The sequence below is a fragment of the Onychostruthus taczanowskii genome, unplaced genomic scaffold (assembly GCF_017590055.1).
Source record: "Onychostruthus taczanowskii isolate IOZ18803 unplaced genomic scaffold, ASM1759005v1 scaffold25, whole genome shotgun sequence".
Classification (NCBI taxonomy): domain Eukaryota; kingdom Metazoa; phylum Chordata; class Aves; order Passeriformes; family Passeridae; genus Onychostruthus; species Onychostruthus taczanowskii.
In genome coordinates this window covers 8607298-8626949 of record NW_024499796.1, presented here as the reverse complement: position 1 = coordinate 8626949, position 19652 = coordinate 8607298, and the positions used below count along the sequence as shown (strand labels likewise).

Genomic DNA, 19652 nt, shown 5'->3' with positions numbered 1-19652 from the left:
GGAGGGTCACAGCAGCTCCCCCAGCTCCCTGAGCACCTCATCTCAAATGCTGGAGGGTCACAGCAGCTCCCCCAGCTCCCTGTGCCCCTCATCTCAAATGCTGGAGGGCCACAGCAGCTCCCCCAGCTCCCTGTGCCCCTCATCTCTTGTAACTCCTGCAGAACTCATGCCTGGCATCTCCTCAGGGGATTCCTTCTGGCAGGTTACTCTCTTGTGAAAGGGGGAGAGGAAATGAACCTCAAATGAACCTGGTGCTGTGTCTGGGTCAGAGGAAGTGTGGATGTGGCCCACGGGCTGCTCAGTGCCCTCTGGAGATGCAGATGTGCTGTGTTAACATCTGGAGCCAGCAGTGATGTGGCCCACGGGCTGCTCAGTGCCCTCTGGAGATGCAGATGTGCTAACATCTGGAGCCAGCAGTGATGTTTCTGCCAGTGATGTTTCTGTGCAGGTCTGTGTGTGTGGGATCCCTGGAAGGTGGGAAGGGGCTGAGCAGCTGCAGTCAGAGCTCTGGAGGTTGCAGTGACCCCGTTAATCCGTGCTGCTCTCGCTCACATTCCCAAGGCTGGGGCTGTTTGTTGAGAGAAGGACAAAGTGTTCTTGGGAGGAGCACCAGCAAACAGCTGGGATTTGCAGTGCAGGGAGAGAAGGATCTTGAGAGCACGTTTCCCCTCTCCAGGTCCTGGGAATCTGCTGGGGAGGTAAAAATCAGCTCTGTGTTGGTGGGCTGAGGTCACACCTGGCTGAGCTCTCAGTGCCTTGCAGGTGGGGAAGGGGCTGTCACAGGGGGATGTGGACAGGAGCCTGATTCCTTGATTTCTCCTTAGCTTTTATCCTTTCCAGCTCTCTGGAGAGGCCACCAATGTGTCTCTGAGCCTTGAGGGGAGGGAGATGTATTTTATGACTGCCAGAAATTTTGGTACCCTCCTGTGCACCTATTAAATGATTAGAAGAGCATAATTATTTATATTATTAATAGCAGCAATTTCCAGCCAGAGGAACATCTGTTTCTGTAGTAGGAAGCAGGTGAGATTTGAGTTGGCTTCTGAACCAGCCATGCCTTTTGATGTTGACAAATCTCATGGTGAGGAGAGCTTTCCATTTTTATTTTTTTTAAATTCAGATTCTTTTTCCCCTGAACCAGCCATGCCTTTTGATGTTGACAAATCTCATGGTGAGGAGAGCTTTCCATTTTTATTTTTTTTTATTCAGATTATTTTTCCTGCTTAAGGTTACAAAATGGCTGCATATTCCTAAGGATGCTAAAACCCTCTGGTTAGGCAAATGTGATAAAACACATCAGTTTCATCAAGCAAAGCTTCCTAGCAAAGGCTGGGCCAGGTTTTCACTGTGGTGTCCTTCACAGGTTCCTTCTTGGTCATTGCCCTTCCCTGGGCTCTGGGGGTGGAAGGAGTGCCTGATGTTTCCCTCTGCTGTTCTGGCTCCCCTTGCTGAGCTCTTGATGATTTTAATTAATATTCTGAGAGTATTTGGATGTCAGAAGACAAAGCTGGAGGCCGGGGAAGTGGGGCAGTGCTGCAGAAGTCTTGTGAAAGCAGCGACCTTGTTGAGAAAGGCAAACACAGAGAGCTTAAAGCAACAAACTGAAGGAAGCTGGAGAGGAGCTGGAACACGAAGTAAACAAACAGGGGCTGGCTTTGCTTCTCCAAACAACCAAAAATGTGGCCCTGAATAAATCTGCTTCTCTTTCACACACTGCAAGCTAAGAGTTGAGTGCTGGTAGGCTTTGCCTTTGGAGAGAAGTGAAGGACTTTGCTGTGGCTCCACGGGGTTGTTTTTAGGGGAGAAGGCAAGCAGGGTGAGAATCAGCTCTGGAAATGTCCTGGGGTGCAGACACACAGCACTGGTGCCCTTTTCCAGATGAGTTGAAGCTGCAGATCTGCTCTGTAGGACCAGATTTCCTAGTGTGGACTGGGAGCACTGAGCTGACCCTTCCTGGTCCCTGCCTGGCTGGGGATGCTCTGATCCTCTGGGGGATCCTGCCAGCTGGAAGGGGATCCCCCAGGAGCCCTGGCCCCCTCTGCACCTCTCCACAGTGAGAAATGGCTCTGGGCTGCTTTTCTTCTGCTCTCATCAGCCTCAGCCATCCCTGCTGGCAGCAGCAGAGGCAGCAGACAAGAAACAGCCTCTGCTGGCAGCTGGAGGTGGGTGGGGAGGGCTGCAGGTGTTCAGGGGGCGTTGGCATGGGGATGCTCCCAGAGCTGGCTGCTGGCAGGGTTCCTGTGCTGGTTTTGGAGCACAGACACCACTGCCCTGCTGTGCTTGCTCTGAGGGCAGGGCAGGACTCAGCCCTGAGCCTGACTGGGAGCAAACCCAGCAATGCTGGAGTACAAGGTGGTCTCACAGCTCTGAGGGGTTGTTGGGCACATCTGTTTCCCCCCACACGTGCAATGGGCATCAGCTTTTCTGTAACCAAGCTGGTGCAAGGCTTATTTACAGGAAAATTCTTGTCAGTTTGGGTCAAAGAATGAGCCTGGCTTGCCCCTCTGCTATCTCCTGCTGAGGGGTGGTAGGCAGGAGGCTGCCCTGCTTGTCTGGTGTTCCAGAGGCTGGGATTGCTCATCCCTGTGTGAGGCAGCCCTGCTTCACGTTGTGTTCTGCAGTGGGCACAACACCCCACTCCCTCCTGAGCACTGCTCAGCTCTGTGGGGCTTTGATTGTGGGGCTCTGCATCCTCAGTGCAGTTTTGAGCTCATCTCTTCACAGGAATCTTTGAACCCTCGGATCAATCAGACTGAAATAGAAAAAAAAAAATTGCTTTTATGTTTTCCAGCCTGTTTGTTTTTGTTTGTTTGCTCGCTTTAAATATCTTTGAAGTACCTAAAAAGTGTTTAGGGCTGATAAAGCAGGCAGGATTGACCATCCCTGAGATGATGCTGCTCCCCTGCCAGCCTGTGCCTGGGGCTGGGATGCTGCCCAGCCACAGGGATGTTCCTTCCCTGTGGTTTGCTCAATCTTCCTGCAGAAAACTTGTCAGCTGAGAGCTGTGGCCGTGTGAGAGCAGCATCTTGCTGACAGTGGGCCAGCCCTGCTCCCTCGGGCTGTGATTCCACTGTCTGGGAAGCATTTGTCTTCCCTGGGGCAGAGTCGGGGTCGCATCCCCAGCTTGGAACCTGTCCCTGCAGCCATGCTGAGTGAGGGCAGCCACTGAAGGTGCTTCGTGTGAAATCTCCTCAGCTCGATTGGATTTTTCCCAGGAGCTGCTGGGCTGCAGCTCAGCCTTTTTTTTTTTTTTTTTTTTTTTTTTCCATTGTGAAAATGAAAGCCCGAGGCTGTGCTGGTTAATTGTACCTGCTGAGCAGGGGTGATGGATGGGGTGCTGCAGAAGCAGAGTGGCTTTTGGCCGTGGGGAAGGAAGGATTGGTGGCTTTGCTGTGCTCCAGGAGGTGCTCCCAGGCACAGCTGGGGCAGATATTCCCATGTGCTGCAGGAAGGTGTCCAAAAACCCTGTGTGGCCCTTCAGGGAGCAGGGCAGGAGAGCTGCTTCCACAGGGGGATTCTGCAGTCAACATTCAGGACTCCTCAAAGATACCTCTTCTTTATAATGAGTTTTTCCTAAATCCTCTGCTGTTACAGCTGTGAAGTCATTCCAGCAGCGCTGGTGGGGGGGATGAACCTCTGAGTCATTTGGATTTTAAACTCAGTAATTTAGCACTCACTTCAGACTGCCCCAGTATTGGCTTTAGGAAGTTCTAAAATACTCTTCCCAAGTATTTTAACGTTGCTCTCTCATCCTGCTGTGTACATGAGCCTCCTTCCCAGCCTTGGTGTAAAATACAGCAGGAGTTCTTGGCTCACAGCACAGGAAATGCTCCAGGACTGGAGAAGATGATGTTGTGCTACTGAAATTTGTTTTATCTTGATGCCAGGGGAGATGGCAAATGCTGGAAAAGAGGATGAGGAACAGGCCAATTCTTGAAGCCTGTGGCAGAGAAGGCACAACGTGGCTTGTGGCAAAGCCATCCATCCATTCAAGATTAAATCTCTTCTTGTGGGGAGGGAGAACTTGGAATCCATTGGTTCTGGGAAGGCTGCAGTTCCCTTTGGCTGCAGTTCCAGACTCCAGCAGCGCTCCCAGCTCTGCTGTGCTGTCTGGTTCCTCAGTGCACCTTCCCCAGACAGTTTTCCTTGGTAGCTGCTGGGTGGGAAATGCCCTGGCTGTGAAGCTGCTCTGGCCAAAAACACAGCACTGCCCTGAGGAACAAGATTCCTCTGCTTGCTGCTCCTTTTGTCCAGCACAGAGCAAGAAAAGAGAAGAAAGAAGTTCTCTTTGTTGCCCAGCTGGAATTTCTTTTTCTCTTTTAAACCTTTCTGTGAGGATGGCCATGGTGTGCCTTGGCATCTCTGAGCAGGGCAAGGCCAGACCCTCAGCAGGGTCCCTGTAACCCCTGGGGTGACCTCAGGAGCATTCCCTGGCAGGGACAAGCCCTGGGACAGCCAACCTTGGCTTAGCAAAAACCCCTGGCAGAGCTCAGGAGCCCAGTGCAGCGTGGGCAGCGTGTTCTGGGAGCTGCTGGCTGATCACAGGAGCAGGGATCGAGTCCATCCCCCCTGTTTTTTAGAGGATTTTACTGTGGGTGTTTGATGGCTGCTAAGCTGACACGTGGCTGCTCCTTCTCTGCCCTCCCTGAGTCAGTCTGGAGGACAGAATCGTGTCCTTGGGCTCGTCTGCCTGCTGGAGATGTTACCCCTGTTAATTATTGCGTGTCACTTTTAGCTAAACCCTGCTTTTGATCTCTGCTTGCTCAACACCAGCAGATAATGGATGGTGGGAGGTCATGAGACTCTGCTGCATCCTGGAGGGAAAATCCTGCCCTTGAAGCAAGGCAGGTGCTACTGCCAGGTCCATCCCACCTCTGTTGAATTAGCCCTGGGGTTATGAGCCTCCTGCCAGGCTGCTCCACCCAGCTCAGCTGATCTCCCAGAAGATCCCTGTGTCCCCACAAGTGTTCCTCCCTGGAGCAGATGATTGCCTGGGGGGGTTATGGTTACAGGAGGCTGTGCCTGACATGTCCAATCTCCCCACAGCCTCCAGGCTTGTCTTTGTCAAGTGTTTCAGGGTGTTTTCTGCCATACCCCTCCTAAATATTTCATTCTTTGACCCAAATTGCCAACATTGTATTTGTAACTCACCTTTGGTTAGAGAAAAGCTAATGCCTGTTGCACATTTGGGGGAAAACTGAAATCAAAGATGTGCCCAACACCACAGCAATTACTCAAGAGTTGTGAGGCTACAAATAAGATCCCCTTGTATGCCAAGACTGCAGCTTTCCTACACTGAGTTTAGTCCTGCTGGGGGAAATAAATGACAAATAAGAAAAAAAGTAGCTCCCTTGTGCTATTTCTACCTGCAAGGAGGATTCTTTTTCCAGGTTTCACCTCTTCCATGTGACTGTGAGGGCTCTTTGGCCAGTGATCCAGATCCTCATTCCCTCTCCCCATCCAGGAGCCTCTGTGCCAGCTGCTCACCCTGAGTGAGTCAGGAAATGCCCCAGGGCTCTGGGTGCCATGTGGCTGGGCAGCACTGCTGTTATTTCTGTTATTTTCAGCCCCTTGCTCAGCTGTCAGACTGGATTGTGGAGGTGCAGAGCTGGGGTGACACAAACACAGAGCATCTTGATGCAAAGGGAACTTCTTTATTGCCACAGACTGTGCAGCTTTGGCCACAGAGGGGAAAACTGCAGGATTCTTGTTCTGGAGCAGGGCTTTGTTGTGCTCAGGGCCTGTTGGGATGTTGAGATTTGCTTGTGCTCTGGTCAGAGGTCATCAGTGCCTCCCAGCAGAGCAGGATCATTCCTGTCCTTGTGGTTCCCAGTTCTGTATCCTCAGACACAGAAGGACCCGGAGCTGTTGGGATTCCCTGGTCCTTCCCTGCCTGCAGGAGCAGGGTGAACAGATGGTCCTTCCCATGGATGGGCACACAGCAGCTTGGCACCAGCATTTTATGGCCCAGTCATCATAAATAACTGATACTATTTGCTTTCTCTGTTTAGAGAGAAGTATTGTTCTACCCCAGTAGCAACTGGGAAAACAAATGCCACCATTTATCAGGCGAGTGCTGACAATAATGGAGGTCAAGTGGATTTATAGTGCCAGCACCCATTATGTGTTTGAAGACTAATTAAAGCCTTAAATGAGATGCTTGTCCTACTGGAGGATGCTTTTTTTTTTTTCTTCCCTTCTTTCTTTTCCTGCTGCTGTGCTTGTTCTCCCCCTCCCCCTTCCCTGTGGAAGAGCTTTGCTGTAATAAAGGAGCACGAGGCTGCCAGAGCTCCTCTGATCAGATGTCAGCAGTGTATGACTGGAGATGCTCTGGGAGCACTGGGCTGTATCTCCACTGTCACTTCGGGGCTGGGAAGGGTTTCCAGACCAGCATTCCACCCCAGATAGCTGCCTTGGCTGCTCTGGTGGAATTGTCCTCAGCCGTATTTAGAGCTGTCTGCCTGGATCAAGGCTTGGGTCTGTTCAGAGGGGCAAGGCACTGTCCAGGGCTGAGAGAACTCACCCGTGGTTAGTGCAGGTACAGGGGGAAATGACCTTTTCATGAGAATACAGCAAGTCCTGATGTGGGTTTGCTGTGTTGTTTGTGGTGCCCAGCCCGTGTTCTGTGGGGCTGTCACCCAGGAGTGCTGCAGGCAGCCGGGGCTGATGCTGCTCCACAACCTTTCCCTGCTGGCTTTCCATGGATCCCCTGTCAGGTTGAATTCTTCCTGCTCTGGCACAGCCCCCCAGAGGGATCCAGCCTGTTCCAGCTGCAAATGTAGAACTGGTGCTGTGGTGGGGGGGTGGGCTGCTCTGGGAGGGAGGCAGCAGCTCCTGGAGCTGCGGGAGAGGGGGCAGAGCTGGGGCTTATCAAGGCACATGTCAGCCTGATGAGAGCTCCAGCCAGGCCTCCCTGAGCTGTTGCTACACATGTTCAGCTTGATCTTGTCAGCTGCAATCTCTACACATGTTCAGCTTGATCTTGTCAGCTGCAATCTCTACACATGTTCAGCTCCATCTTATCAACTGCAATCTCTTGGAGATGGAGTCTGTCCATGCAGGAACAAGGCTCTGTCTGCCCAGCTTGCCCTAGTGCTCCTTTCCATGAGATGATCCCATCACCATCCTTGATAAACCTTCCTTGTGTTCTCTGTGGCTGCAGATTAAAGACAAGAATGTCAAAACCGTTAAACTCACCTCAGCAACGAAATTGCAAAAGCAAAAAGTTAAATTTTTTTTTTTAAAAAATCCCCTTGGTTCATGGTGCTGTTGACATCATAGACGGGGAGGAGGAAGAGATTTTGAAAAAAAATATTTAAAAAAGGAACAACACCCCTGAAAAGAGCAACATCCCAGGAGCTCCAGGAAAACAGGGCATGAATGCAGCCAGTCAGGAGCGTTGCTCAGCTGATGTTCACAAGAAGGTTTCAACTTGCTCTCTTTGAGACCTCAGTAAACCTCCAAGACAGAGAGAGCATTTAGAAAGGCCCCTGAGGTTTTCCATTTCTCTGCAGCAGGCTTGGTAAACATGCCAATAAATGCTGGAGTGAGAGAGGGGGAAAAAAACCTTCCAGAGGAGCAGAGCTGGGTTTTGAGCTGCTCAATCCTTCACATCCCTGCTGCTGCTGAGGATCAGCCCTGGGGAGAAGGAGGCAGAGCTCAGCTTTGGCTGAGCACTAAGTGGTGCTGCAGGTATTTCTGGGGAAAATAAGTTGGGAGAGGCTGAAAGTTACACTGGAGCCATCTGAGGGAATGGAGACAGAAAGTTAGAGGGACTCCTCCTGCCGTGGGATGCTTGTGAGTATGGAAAGCTCTGCTCTCCTGGAAGGTGCATGAGGATGTGTGGGATGAGAAGGGGAGAAGCTCCCACATGTCTGGTGGGAGTTGCTGCTGGTGTGGATCCAGTTTCTTGCAGCCCTGGGTGATAGGAACCCTCTTAAAGCTGCTTGTTTTAGTGGTGCTGAGGGGGGACAGTGCCCCCAGCCCTGGCTGGGATTTCTGGAAGAAGCAGCTGAGTTGGATGAAGTTTTTTTGTAATTCTGAACTTCTTTGTCTCTCACCTCAAGTGTGTGCAAACCTCACACAGTCACAGACAGCCACCAGCATCAGAGCAAGAGAAAAAGATGAGTTGTTCTGCTGGGGTAAACTCAGTTGCCTGTGAGTATTAAATTAACAGCAGGCAGGTTTTCTCTGCTCGGAGATTAATGGCTGCTGGCCAGCAGTTCAGTGCTCTGGGAACACACAAAAGCACCTGGGGATGGAGGTGTGTAATTAATGGCTCTTTAGACAGCTGGAAATGATGTGTGTTTATCTAACTGGGCACACTTTGCTGCTTTTTGCTTTCCTGGAAGTGGCTGTTAAACGGAGCCGTGACGCACGCTCACTTCCAGGGGCTGGGCTCGCCTCTGGAACCCAAATGTGCCTCTGCTCAGGTGTTTGTGGGTGACTTTTTACTCCAGATCCTCCTTGCTGCTGTAGGTTGTTCTGAGGGAAGCCAGGAGCAGCTGTAGCAGTGTCCAGAGGGTGTAACTGGGAGCCACTGGGAGCAGCCCAGCGCCGCTGTCCCCTCCTGCCTGAGCGACGTGGCAGCAGCCAAAAGTCCTTCAGCCTTCTCACAGCCATCTCCTCCCTGCTGGGGGTGGTGGGAAGGTGGTGAAGCAAGGGGAGTTTTCTTCAGGGATGGGGCTCTTGGGTATCAGAAGGGGCTGCCTGGGGAGTCAGCACCCCTGGAGGTGCTCAGGGCACCTGGACGTGGCACTCAGTGCTCAGATCTGGGTGACAGGGTGGGAATTGGTTGGATTTGAGGTCTTGGAGGCTTTTTCCAACTCAAATGTTCTGAGCTGCTGACAGGTGGGCCCCTGGCATTGTGTGGAAGGGGGTGAGCTTGGTGGGAACTGCTGCTCGTGACGTGTGTTCAGTGTCTGTTCTCCACCTCCAGCCCTGATGTCAGTCCCCTGAACTTAAAGCCTGGTAATGAATCACCTTAAAACAAAGCTGGTGCTGGTGTGCGTTTTGGAGGAGAGAGGCAGGAATGTGCAGAAATGTTTTGCTGGTTGGAGTCTCTGTGGCTGCAAGCAGCAAATCCCTTCAGAGTGGTGAGGGGCATAAACATCAATTTCAGGTCACTTCTGGCCCAGCTGTGAGTTTGTGACCCTGGTGAGGACCCTGCTGATCTGAGCTTCTCACAGCAGTGCTGTCCTTGCAGTTGGTGCAGTCTGGATCCAGCTGTGGTGGCATCTGGAGCCCTGGGTGTGCTGGTGCAGGGTTCCTTGGAGCCTTTTTCCATTTAATCCCCACGTTCTGCTTTCAGCCAGCCTTGATCTGTGAATTTTGTGCTTTTTCTCTGTCAGGTTTGCCCAGTGAGCAGCTCTGTGGCCCCTGAGCTCAGAGGGGCACTGGTGCTGGGCTGGGGCAGCTCAGGAATGGTGGGTTTGGGTAGTTTGCTGCTGCAGGAATGCCCCAAAGCTCTGTGGTTTCTGTTCTCAGGGCTCAGCACGGGGATCATCCCCACCCAAGGGTTTCCCCTCGAGCCTGGAAGGTGTCACAGGACACTGAGTGCAGAGTTTTGGGCTCTGCCCTGTGTGGTGTTGCTGGAGTGGGGTGTCCCATGGGAACAGCTCAGCTGAGCCTTCAGGAGCCATCAGGGCAGGGCAGAAGCTTTCCCAGGTGTGGTGGAAGCATTCCAGAGCCATTTGGTACATCCTGGCTGTTTGTCAGCAGGGCAAGAGCAGCTGAAGGAGGTTGAAGGGAGACTCTGGAGGTAAAGAGGGTTTGGAAACCAGGAGTGAACTGTGTTTCACCCACTCTGTTGTTGTTGGAATCAAACATTAAAATCTTATGAAATCTCAAATAAATATCATAAATCCTGCCAAGTTTTGATTCTTTTTTCAGGTTCAAGGCAAGATTTTGTTGCCCTTAAGGCTGGGCCTGTGATAGAACACATTTGCTCCTTCACTTAGTTTTCTGGCCTCTGTGACTGTAAAGAAAAGCTCAAAGTTGAGTCCCACAAACATTCTTTCAGCTAAAAACATGATGATAAAGCAGAAATTCCACAGATGTATTAAATTGTCTCTTTGTTATGATTTTTCTCAATGCCAGTCCCATGGCTTTTGTGGTTTAGGGTGAGGTTTGTAACTCCTGAATTCCAGAGACCTTGTCTGAGATCAGGGTCGTGGTGTGACCTGGCTGCAGCTCGACGGCCAAAGCCTCACACTGCCCTGTGACAGTGCTTCAAAAGGACACAAAACAATAAGAAAAAAACCCCACATTTGAGTCTCAGGGCCAGCACAGCTGCATCATCCCACCCCTTTGACTTTTAGTTAAGCAGAGCAGAGGCTCTGCCGTGGTTTGGGTTCTCTCTGTGTGACATCTGTGTCTTGGTGCCACCCCCCTGATGTCAGAGTGTTGTTTTGCAGGAGCCAGGCCAAAGAGACTCCAGAGGAACAGCATGGACAGCTTAGACCTCCTCAAGTTCCCTTCTGAAAAGGTAAGCAAAGATGTCTGGCCTCAGAGATCGTCAGTGGGAATCTGTGCACAGATTCCAATTGGTTTGTTGCTGCCTGGCTTCATTTGCAGGGAAATATGCAATTAGCAGATATCATTGGAGTCAATGGGATTAACCAAAGAGGGTTTCTGGAGAGCTTGGAGGAGAGGAACAGCTGGTCTGACTAAAAAGGCACTTAACACTCAAAGCTGAAAAGTCACTTCTGGGCTTTTTTTTTTTTTTTTTTGCAAAAGCAGCTCTTTATTGGGGGGATCATGGTGAGCAGCTTAGCCCCTGATGGCTGCCAGTGCCTGTCACCCCAGTGAGTGGCACAGAGGGCAGGCACAGGGGATGGAGCCCTGCAGGAGGAGAGCCTTTGTTCCAGGGTTTGTTCCAGGGGTTGCTTTGCTCCTGGGAATGTCAGATCCGAGCAGATCAGCGTTTCCTCCATGTCCCCAGGGCTGCTCCTGCAGCACAGGGAGGCTCTGAGCCCTTCCAGCCTCTCAGAAAACCCTGGGTCAGCCCTGCCCCTTTCCCAGAGGGGCTGGCCATGCTGCCTTTTTGGGATGTTTTTGGCACAAATCATCCCCATTCACCCAGTGCTTTCCAGGCACAGCATTTCCAGAGCTGTCACAGAGAGAAAAAGCTCACCCAAGCTGCAGGTGGTCAATGGGACACAACCTCAGGCTGGAGAAACCATTTAGGTACCTAAAAATCCCATTAAACACTGGGAAGGCCAGGCAAAAGCTCCTCCCTGAATTAGCTCTCTTTGGAAAATAAATTCCCAATGTCCTGATGTATTTTTATCAATTCTCCCAGTGCCCCTTGGCTATTTTGGCTTTTCCTGCTCTCTCCAACGTGACTCCATCTCTGGGGTGTCGATGGCAGGGACAGCAGTGCCCAAGGTCAGGGGACACTGGTGGTGTCCCCATGAGAGCAGCACAGCCCTGAGGGCTGGCCTGGGCTGTGCTGGTGTGTGAGTGGCTGCTCTTGCTGCTGGTTTGCTGCTCTTTGCTGTAAGAGCTGAGCCCCGTGGATAGTTCAGGCAGGGAAAGGATTTCGGGGGTTCTGTGGGGAGCATGGGGCAATCAGGAGCTGGGGGGCAGCTGGGAGCACTCCTGTTCCCCCTGCAGTGTCCTTGCAGGGTGTGAGGTCAGCTCTCCTTCAGATGCAGTTCCTCTGCTCTGTCCCTCTGGGTTACAGCCCTGGGAGAGGCTCCTGTGCTGGGAGTGAGAAGGAGTAAAAACCCACGGACTGAGCCCTGACCTCTCCAGCATCCTCCCAGTCTTGTCTCTGCCAGAAAAGCTTTATTTTTCTTCTCTGCCAGAGATGCTTCAAAGGCAGCACAGCCAGTACCAGCCTCCCAGTGCAGTGCCTCTCACAGGGGTGTGTGCTGGGCACAGGAGCCCCCACCTTGGCTCTGGAGCTGAGAGACACTGCAGGAATGCTGCTCCCCGCTCGCCCTGCTCTCTCCAGCGTCTCTCACTCCTGCATTTCATCTCCTCCGGTTTTGTCTCCCAGCCTCTTGTTTATTCCTTTGTGTACCAGACTGAAATCTCTTTCTCACGCTCTGGGTTTCACCCTGAAGGTGCCCACGTGCTGTAATTGAGTCATCTCTGCTGCTGTCATGCACTGTGAGGGCTCCAGCCAAGGCACTGCAAGGCACTCTCTGCTTCTGATTTATATTCCTGTGGCTGCTTTTTAACATGTGGACACTGGCCTGGCTGCGCTGGTGCCACCAACATGGCAATGAATCTCTCCTTCCTTCTCACTATTCCTGTTTGGGATCTCTGTCACCTGTGTTTCCCCACACCTGGGGTGACAATCCTGTACTTCAGTCTGTGTTTCTATCCTGTATTTCAGTCGTGGGTTTTCAATCCTGTACTTCTATCCTGTGTTTCTATCCTGTGTTTCAATCCCGTATTTCAATCCCGTGTTTCTATCCTGTATTTCAGTCGTGGGTTTCAATCCTGTACTATCCTGTGTTTCTATCCTGTGTTTCAATCCCGTATTTCAATCCCGTGTTTCTATCCTGTGTTTCTATCCTGTGTTTCTGTCCTGTGTTTCTATCCTGTATTTCTGTCCTGTGTGTCAGTCCTGTGTTTCTGTGGGAGCACTGAGCACCAGCCCCCCATTAGCTGTGCTCCTGTGCCTCTCCTGCTCTGTGGGTAAAGCTCTCCACCAAAACCCGAGCCAGGCAATTGCTGCAGTGATGTTTCTTGTTTCCCAAGGAGCAGAATGGGGACAGCCACCACGTGGGAGAGCTGAAGATCTCAGGGAAGGAGTTCTTGTCGTTGCCTGCGAGAGCGAGGAAGCCCCGGGAGCACCAGGCCAGCTCGGGGAGGAAACCCCAGGGATCCCCTCTGGATGCTGGGGAGGTCAGAGTGCAGGTGCCACAGTCGGTAGGAAGATGGTTTTAATCTCCAGTGCTGATCTGGGAGTGCCTCGTGTTTGTTTTTACCTCATTTCCAGCCGGGTGTGGGGGTGGCAGAGGGGACTTTGGGCTGGAAAAGAGATTCTGTGGCTGTGCTCTGTTTGTTGGGGCAGCTGTGGGCAAATCCTTTTGGCTTTTTGAGCCTCAGCACCACTCTCCTTTTAGCAGAGCAGTGGAACCAGTCTCCATCACAAACTGTGTCTCAGTGGTGACATTTATAACCTTCTCTTGAGGGACAGGAGCCTGGAGCTGAGCTCAGCTGAGTTCAGGATTGTCAGGACATGATGCCTTGAATTCCAGAAAAACACAGCAGTTGGGTGCTTTGTGGAGCTTGAATTGATCAGCTCCTGGGGCTCATGAGGAGTGGGATTGGTGCCTTCAAAAAGCAGAGCCCTTCCCAGGTCTGTGGCAAGCAGCCAAAAGTGCTGGTTTGCTTTTTGCCTTTGCCAAATGTGGAACTGTAGCAGTTCTCCCTCATCTTGTGATCACACTGATGGTCAACGTGCAGAGTGGTCTCTTAGAATTCATCAGAGATGGCAGAAATCATCACCCAGGAGCTTTTCTTTGGGAGCAGCACGGATGGAGCTCGTTTCCTCAAGAGCTGGCTGGGGTGTTGGTGATTTCCAGGTTCCTGGAGCTCTGCTCAGTCTGTGCTCAGCTCCCTGGAGGGTGGTGAGGATCCCTGTCCTGGGGAGTTCCCCAGATGCCTTTTTGCTGCTTTTAACCTGACAGTTCTGCTGGCTTTGGGCCCTTCCCTTGCTGGTGTTGATGTTTGTTGTGACAAACACAAATACTGGGCAGCTTTCCTGCAGCTGTGCTGGGTTTGGTGCCAGCCCTGGAAGCAGGGCTCACCCCCACAATGATGGCACGTTTCTGCACCGTGGGAGGGGGCTTGGAGGTGTTTGAACTCGGTGATCTCAAGTGAGAAAGCCCCAGATCCTCAGCTTGTTGCCAGGAGAGATGAAGTGTAACAGGAACCATCAGTGATCTCATGGGTGCTGGGAAGTATTCAGGTTTTTGCTTTGCACTGGGTCTCTAGCACACTGTCACAGTGCTGTGATCATGCAGTGATTCCAGATGGAATAAATCCAAGCCAGAAAAGATAGGCCTATTTTTTTTTTCCTTGGCATTTAAGAAAAAGAGAAATTAAATATTTTCATGCTGGTTAAGAAAGAGTCAGAGCTGCAGAGCTTGGGATGAAGCCTGGCTGTGGAGTGGGGATGTTTGAAGGGAATTCTGGCTCTGAGTCCTTTGTTCTCAGCTGTGGATCATGGGGAGAACATATCCTGCTCTACCTGTGTGCATGAGTGTGGACACATCCTTCTTTACCACACACATTCCTGATTTTCAGTTCTCTGGCCATTGGAGACTGAACTTTTACACCAAGTGGGTATTTTTTTTTTTTTTTTAGACTTCTCTGAGCTCATTCTTCGTTCCCAACAGTGCTCATGGAAATGGTCTGCTGGGAAAAACATTTCCTGCAGCTCACCGGTGCAAACATGATCAGTGAGAAGGAAAACAAAGCTCATCTGAGCCAGAGAGGAGACAGCAGCATGGGGGCACACAAGGCAATACAAAGAGAGAAAAAAAAACCACTTCTGCCAGAAATAGCCTTGTATTTTTAACTCAGACATTCAGCCAGAGACCAAACAAGAGCCACGCTCCACCAAGAGCTGGGGAAGGCATTCCTGAGGAGTGTAGCTCTGGATCCATGGGCTGTGTCTGAAAAGTGGCCCTGTGGGGCTTTGCCAGCCACTGGTGCCCCCTTGGCAGCACACCTGGGGTTTGGGGAGAGGCAGAGGGCTCTGGGGACACAGCAGGGTCACTTCAGGGCAGCTTTGCTGTGTTGGTGCTCCCAGCTTTGCCAGGCTGACTCTGCAGCACGGGCCAGACCTCAGGATGGTCAAAGTCAGCGTTGTCCTGTGGGTTTTGCCATGAGCAAAGCAGCCCCTCTGTGTTCTGCTGTCGTGGGGGAGTTGAAAAGCTGCAGTTCCATCCATGGCAGCCTTTGCAGTCAAAGGGAGCAAACCCCACCCCAGTGGGAGAGAACCTTTTCCTGTCAGGCTCCTGTTCAGACAACAACTCCCCCAGATTCCTCATTTTGCAAGGAACAAAGCAAAAATCCACTTTAATCCACTTTAAACTGTGAGTCCTTAGTTAGAGCTGATCTCTGGAGGTTGATCTCAGGTGCCACAATCCCTGCTGTCCACGGCAGAGGAGAACCCAGAGTGTGAGCAGGGAAAAAGCTCATCCCAGCTGCAGCAAGGTGAGCTGTGGGTAAGCCCAGCTGCCAGCACTGCCCTGATCTCCATCCCGGGGCAGATCCGGGCTGGGGAGGTGCTGGGGGCGAGGTCCTGACTCAGAGCTCCTGCCATCACCACCCATCCCCTGTTGTTCCCCTGCCTCTTCCCCGCGGTGTGCTGGGGTAATGCTGCTCTCCTGCCTCCCCCGGGGAGGTTCCAGAGGCGTGATGATGATGGCTGTGAAGTTGTTGGAGCTTGGGATGGCAGGAGCCCTGGTGGTTGTCATTAGCATCGGTGATGATGCTGCTAATTACCGAGAAACTGCTGGGAAACTCCCCTTGGGAGGAGGCGGAGGGGAGGCAGGGAAAAGGGAAGGGAGCAGGGGATGGAGAGGAGCCTGTCCCTCCTGGCAGCTCGCTGGGGCCCCGAGAGGAGGGCTCAGCCTGCGGGAGAAGCCTGGCGATGCTGGGATGGATGGGACAAGCCATGGCCCAGCTGCTGCCGAAGGTAGGAGAGCGTGGCAGGTCCCCTGTGCCTCAGACCTTCCTGCCAAGGTGAAGGTGGTGCTCTTGCAGGAGGCTCCTGACCCTTCCCAGGGCCCCCTGAAGAGGGGAGATTTCCCAGCCATGGCTGGTGGTCACTTGGAGGAGAAGGAGCAGCCCTGCCAGGGTGTGGGGATGAGCAAGGACAGGGTCCTGTTCACCTGGGAGCTCAGGTGTGCAGCTCCCCTGGGGACACTCAGGGCTGTCAGTGCCCTCAGGAGGATTTGGTGTGGGAGAAGCTGATGAGGGCATGGTGCTTTTGGTCACATTTTTGCTCTGGTGCAGCACTGAAGCTCTGTCCCTGTGCCTGCAGCTGTGGGCAGCCAGATCCAAGTCCCTCCAAATCCCTCCCTGGGACTCGTGCAGTGCACACCTTTCTGAGTTCCCTCTCTTTTAAAAGGAACATCAAAGCAGGGGTTTTGTACTACATGAAACTTGCAGACATCAAAGGCTTGCTCATAAATTTAACCCCTCTCTCCACTGTGCTGAAGGTCAGAATGCTGCAGCTTGGGTTTGACTTGGTAGCAGATGTGTTTTAGGGGGTTATTAGAAGGTTACTGGAAGGATGGGATTTTTCTGACACTTGTCCCTCACCCTCCTCTGTGCAGAGAGGAGAGGGAAGAAAGGGGCTGTGTATCCTGGAAAAGACTTCCTGGGGAGCTGCCCCACTTCTGGGCCTGTGTTTAAGGTCAGGGGTCTTGGAGGGCCTGAGCATCAGCCAGAGCTCAAGGGTTAAACCACTTTATTGTGTCATGGCCCAACAGCTGGAGCAAAACCCACGGAGTGAGGTAAGGATCAAACCCAGCCCTCTCTGGATGTGTGCTCTGGCAATGATCCTCAGACCCTCCCCTTCCCAGAGTGACTCCTCACCCTCCAGAGCTGTCCCCAGCCTGTCCCCAGCCAGGCCCATTTATAGTCAAGGCGAAGAGGAGCTGTGTGTGATGGCAGTGATGACTTGCAGGGATGGCTTGCTGATGTATTCAGACACTGAACGATTTTCAAGCACTCTGCATCGCCAAACATTCCCTGGGACTAATGTTTTTATAAGGCCTTTTTTATGATGACAGGGAGAAGGAGCCATAAAAGAGAGGAATTTTTTGTAGGTCATACATCCCCACCCCTGAGGCAGGTTGCCAGAGTTGTTTTGGTGTTTTTCTGTCTCAGGATTTTTGGGGGACTGTTGGGTTGCAGGATGCTCGTGGTTGACCCTCTGAGGGTCAGCCCTGAGGGTGCTGGCAGGGAGCAGATCTGCAGGATCCTGCCTGTCCCTGCTGAATCAGGGCTTGTCCAGGCAGCTCTTGGCTGTCATGTGTCCCCATCCCTCCCCTGTGACTCCACTGGGAGCTGCAGAATGGGCTGGATGGGTGCTGGGGTGCAGGGATGTGTCAGCCGTGGGGCTGCTGGCCCCACAGCCTCATTTCCCTGCTTGCCTTCTGTTGTTTGAGGGGAGATTGGCACTTCCCCAATTCCCTCTGGAGCTGGGATGTGGGGTTTACACCAGGCAGCCTTCGCTGCTCTGTGCTTCTTCCCTGTTTTCACATCAGCTTGGTCCCTGCTTCATCTCCCTGTGTGTGAATCCCACAACAGAGGGGCAGTGCAGATCACACCCTCCCTCATCCCACAGCCTCCTTTGCTCAGCTGCAGGGCTGTAATTATGCCATTAGTGCTGGTCAGACTTTCTGCTGTAAACGTGCTCTGAGAGGAAGGGAGAAGCCAGAGCCAGGGAGAGAGGAAAAGCAGCTGCTGCTAAATTTAAGACTGTTCCTATGACACCTGGAGGCTGCTGTGGTGGTGTCAGTCCTCTTGGAAGTGAGCAGGTAAACACAGAGCCGTGCCTGGTTCTCTGAGTGCTTTCTCTCCCTGTTCTGCTGCTGGGACCTTCCAAAGTGCTCGGGGCAGGGAGGCTGTGCTGGTTCCTGGCTGCAGGCAGGATGTGCAGGAAAACCTGGAGAGCTCCAGCCTGACAGGTATGGGGAGGCTCTTCCAGGGATTTGGGCTGTTGGGAGAAGCAGTCAGGGATGTCTCCCCAGAGTCATCTTGGATTGTCTGACCTGTCTTTCTCTCTGAGTCTCTTTGTTGAGCTGTAGGTCCCCTCATCTCCTGTTCTCTGGCTCAGGTGGGCTCCTTGCACAGATGCTGCACAAGCCAGGAGAGGTGTAAGAGCTGCTCCCCCAAATCTGGAGAGGTGCAGCAGAGCCAAGGCTCTCAGGAGTTCTGCAGAGCCCTGACAGTAATTCTTCACTGGGACTTTGGTCATGGGAGGCAGGGAAATAAACGTGGGGATAGAAAACCTCTGCAAAAAGTGGCTGCACAGAGAAGGTGGGGGGAGGCAGCAGCGTTTTCTGGCTTGTGCTGCCTCTGCTGCATTCATTGCCTCAGAGGCAAATTATCAGTTTCTTCCTTGAATATGAACAGCTGCCAGGTAATGAATTCCCCCTCTCTGTTTTATAATGGCATTAAAATTGGGATTTGCCTTCGTTTTCTCTGTAATTATCCAATGAGCCTGTGTGAGTGAGAGGGAGGCAGGGCAGAGCTGGCTCTGCTGCAGGAGAGTGCCGTGCCTGGGGGATTGAACTTGGGAATGGCCCTTCCTGAGGGGCAGATCCAAGGGGTTGAACTTGGGAATGGCCCTTCCTGAGGGGCAGATCCAAGGGATTGAACCTGGGAATGGCCCTTCCTGAGAAGGCAGGAGACTTCCATGTGCTCCCTGGGACAGGGCTGGTGTTGGCAGGGCAGTGTCTGTTTGGGCTGCAGGGATCAGTGTCCCTGCTCTCCCTTTGGGATATTTCTGTTGCTTGCACACCCTTTCTGTGTTTTCCCTCCTCCCAGGCTGAGGTCAGGCTGTGGATCAAAGCTGAGCCTTGTGGAAGGAGATGGGAGCCAGGGTTTGTACAAGCCTGTGCCTGTGCATCAGCCACACACAGGGCAGAGCCCACGGGCTGTGCCACGAGCAGGAGGCTGCCCAAGCCCTGGATCTGCAGGGGTGACACCAAGGTCACCCAGGGTCTGGGTGTGTCTGTGGTTGTGGATCAGGGACTTCACATTCCACCCTTACCTGGCTCCATGTGGAGGCCAGCTCTGGGGCTAGAAAACTGTGAGGAAAAGCTCTTAGCAGAGCAATCTGCTTGAGGAGGGAGGTAAAAGCTGAGCTGGTTGTCCAAGGCCACCCAGCAGACTCGTGTTGGAGGTCTGAAGGTCGATGAGCCAGGCTGGAGGTGACAAACCAAGCTCCCCAAATCCATTCTTCTCCCCTTGACTCACTGTAACTGAGTTTGCAGTTATTGGCACTTTGAAACCGTAATTGAGGTCTGCTTTCCTGCTTGCACAACCTTTTCTCCCGGCAAACTGTCAGCCATCAAGTGGGATGAGACAGTAAAAGAGATGTTACACTCACCATTTCCTAGAAACTGTCACTTTAAAGGGAACAGCACAGGAAAAAAAAAGGATGAACTGAAGCCAAACCCAGAGTGATAAACCTCAAAATGTTTGATTTTCTCAAAATCTGGAACTTCTCATTCCTTTCTTGGGTCTCTGCTGTGCCTGGGGCACCTTGTACCTTCACAGTTCTGGTCTCTGGCATTTATTAAACTTCACTTGAGTGAAGAGCTTGGAAAATATCATAGCCCAGGTTCTCTTTGGATGTAAATCAGCCTAATTTGGCTTAAACTCTGGAGCCGGGGTGACATCAGATGACAAGGGGACCTCTGGTGACTCGGGGCTGTGTTTGATTTTCTTGCACAACCGTCCCTGAGCTCCCAGCTGTGGCTGGTGGGGTCTGGCAGGGATGGATCCAGCAGGTCCCTGTGCTGGGAAGGGCTCATGGTCTGGCTGTGCTTGCTGGGGCTACCTAAAGAATCCTTTCTGTACCAGTAACTTGTGTTTCTCTTTCTGTAAATTATATTGAGACCCAGGAAATGCTGCTGCTGTTATGTTTTCAGGGTTTCACTGAA

General features: G+C 52.3%; 1 protein-coding gene across 5 annotated transcripts in view; it reads left to right on the top strand.

Annotated features, from left to right (window-relative positions):
• The window catches only part of GPSM1 (G protein signaling modulator 1), a 65202-nt gene that overhangs the window by 30753 nt on the left and 14797 nt on the right, over window positions 1–19652 (top strand). For 4 of the 5 annotated variants that reach the window (XM_041406895.1, XM_041406897.1, XM_041406899.1 and 1 more), the window contains 2 exons: window positions 10416–10486; window positions 12715–12885. In XM_041406895.1, the coding sequence (XP_041262829.1) occupies window positions 10416–10486; window positions 12715–12885 (242 nt within the window). The remainder of the gene's footprint in view (window positions 1–10415; window positions 10487–12714; window positions 12886–19652) is intronic. The other variant, XM_041406896.1, reaches the window with a different exon arrangement.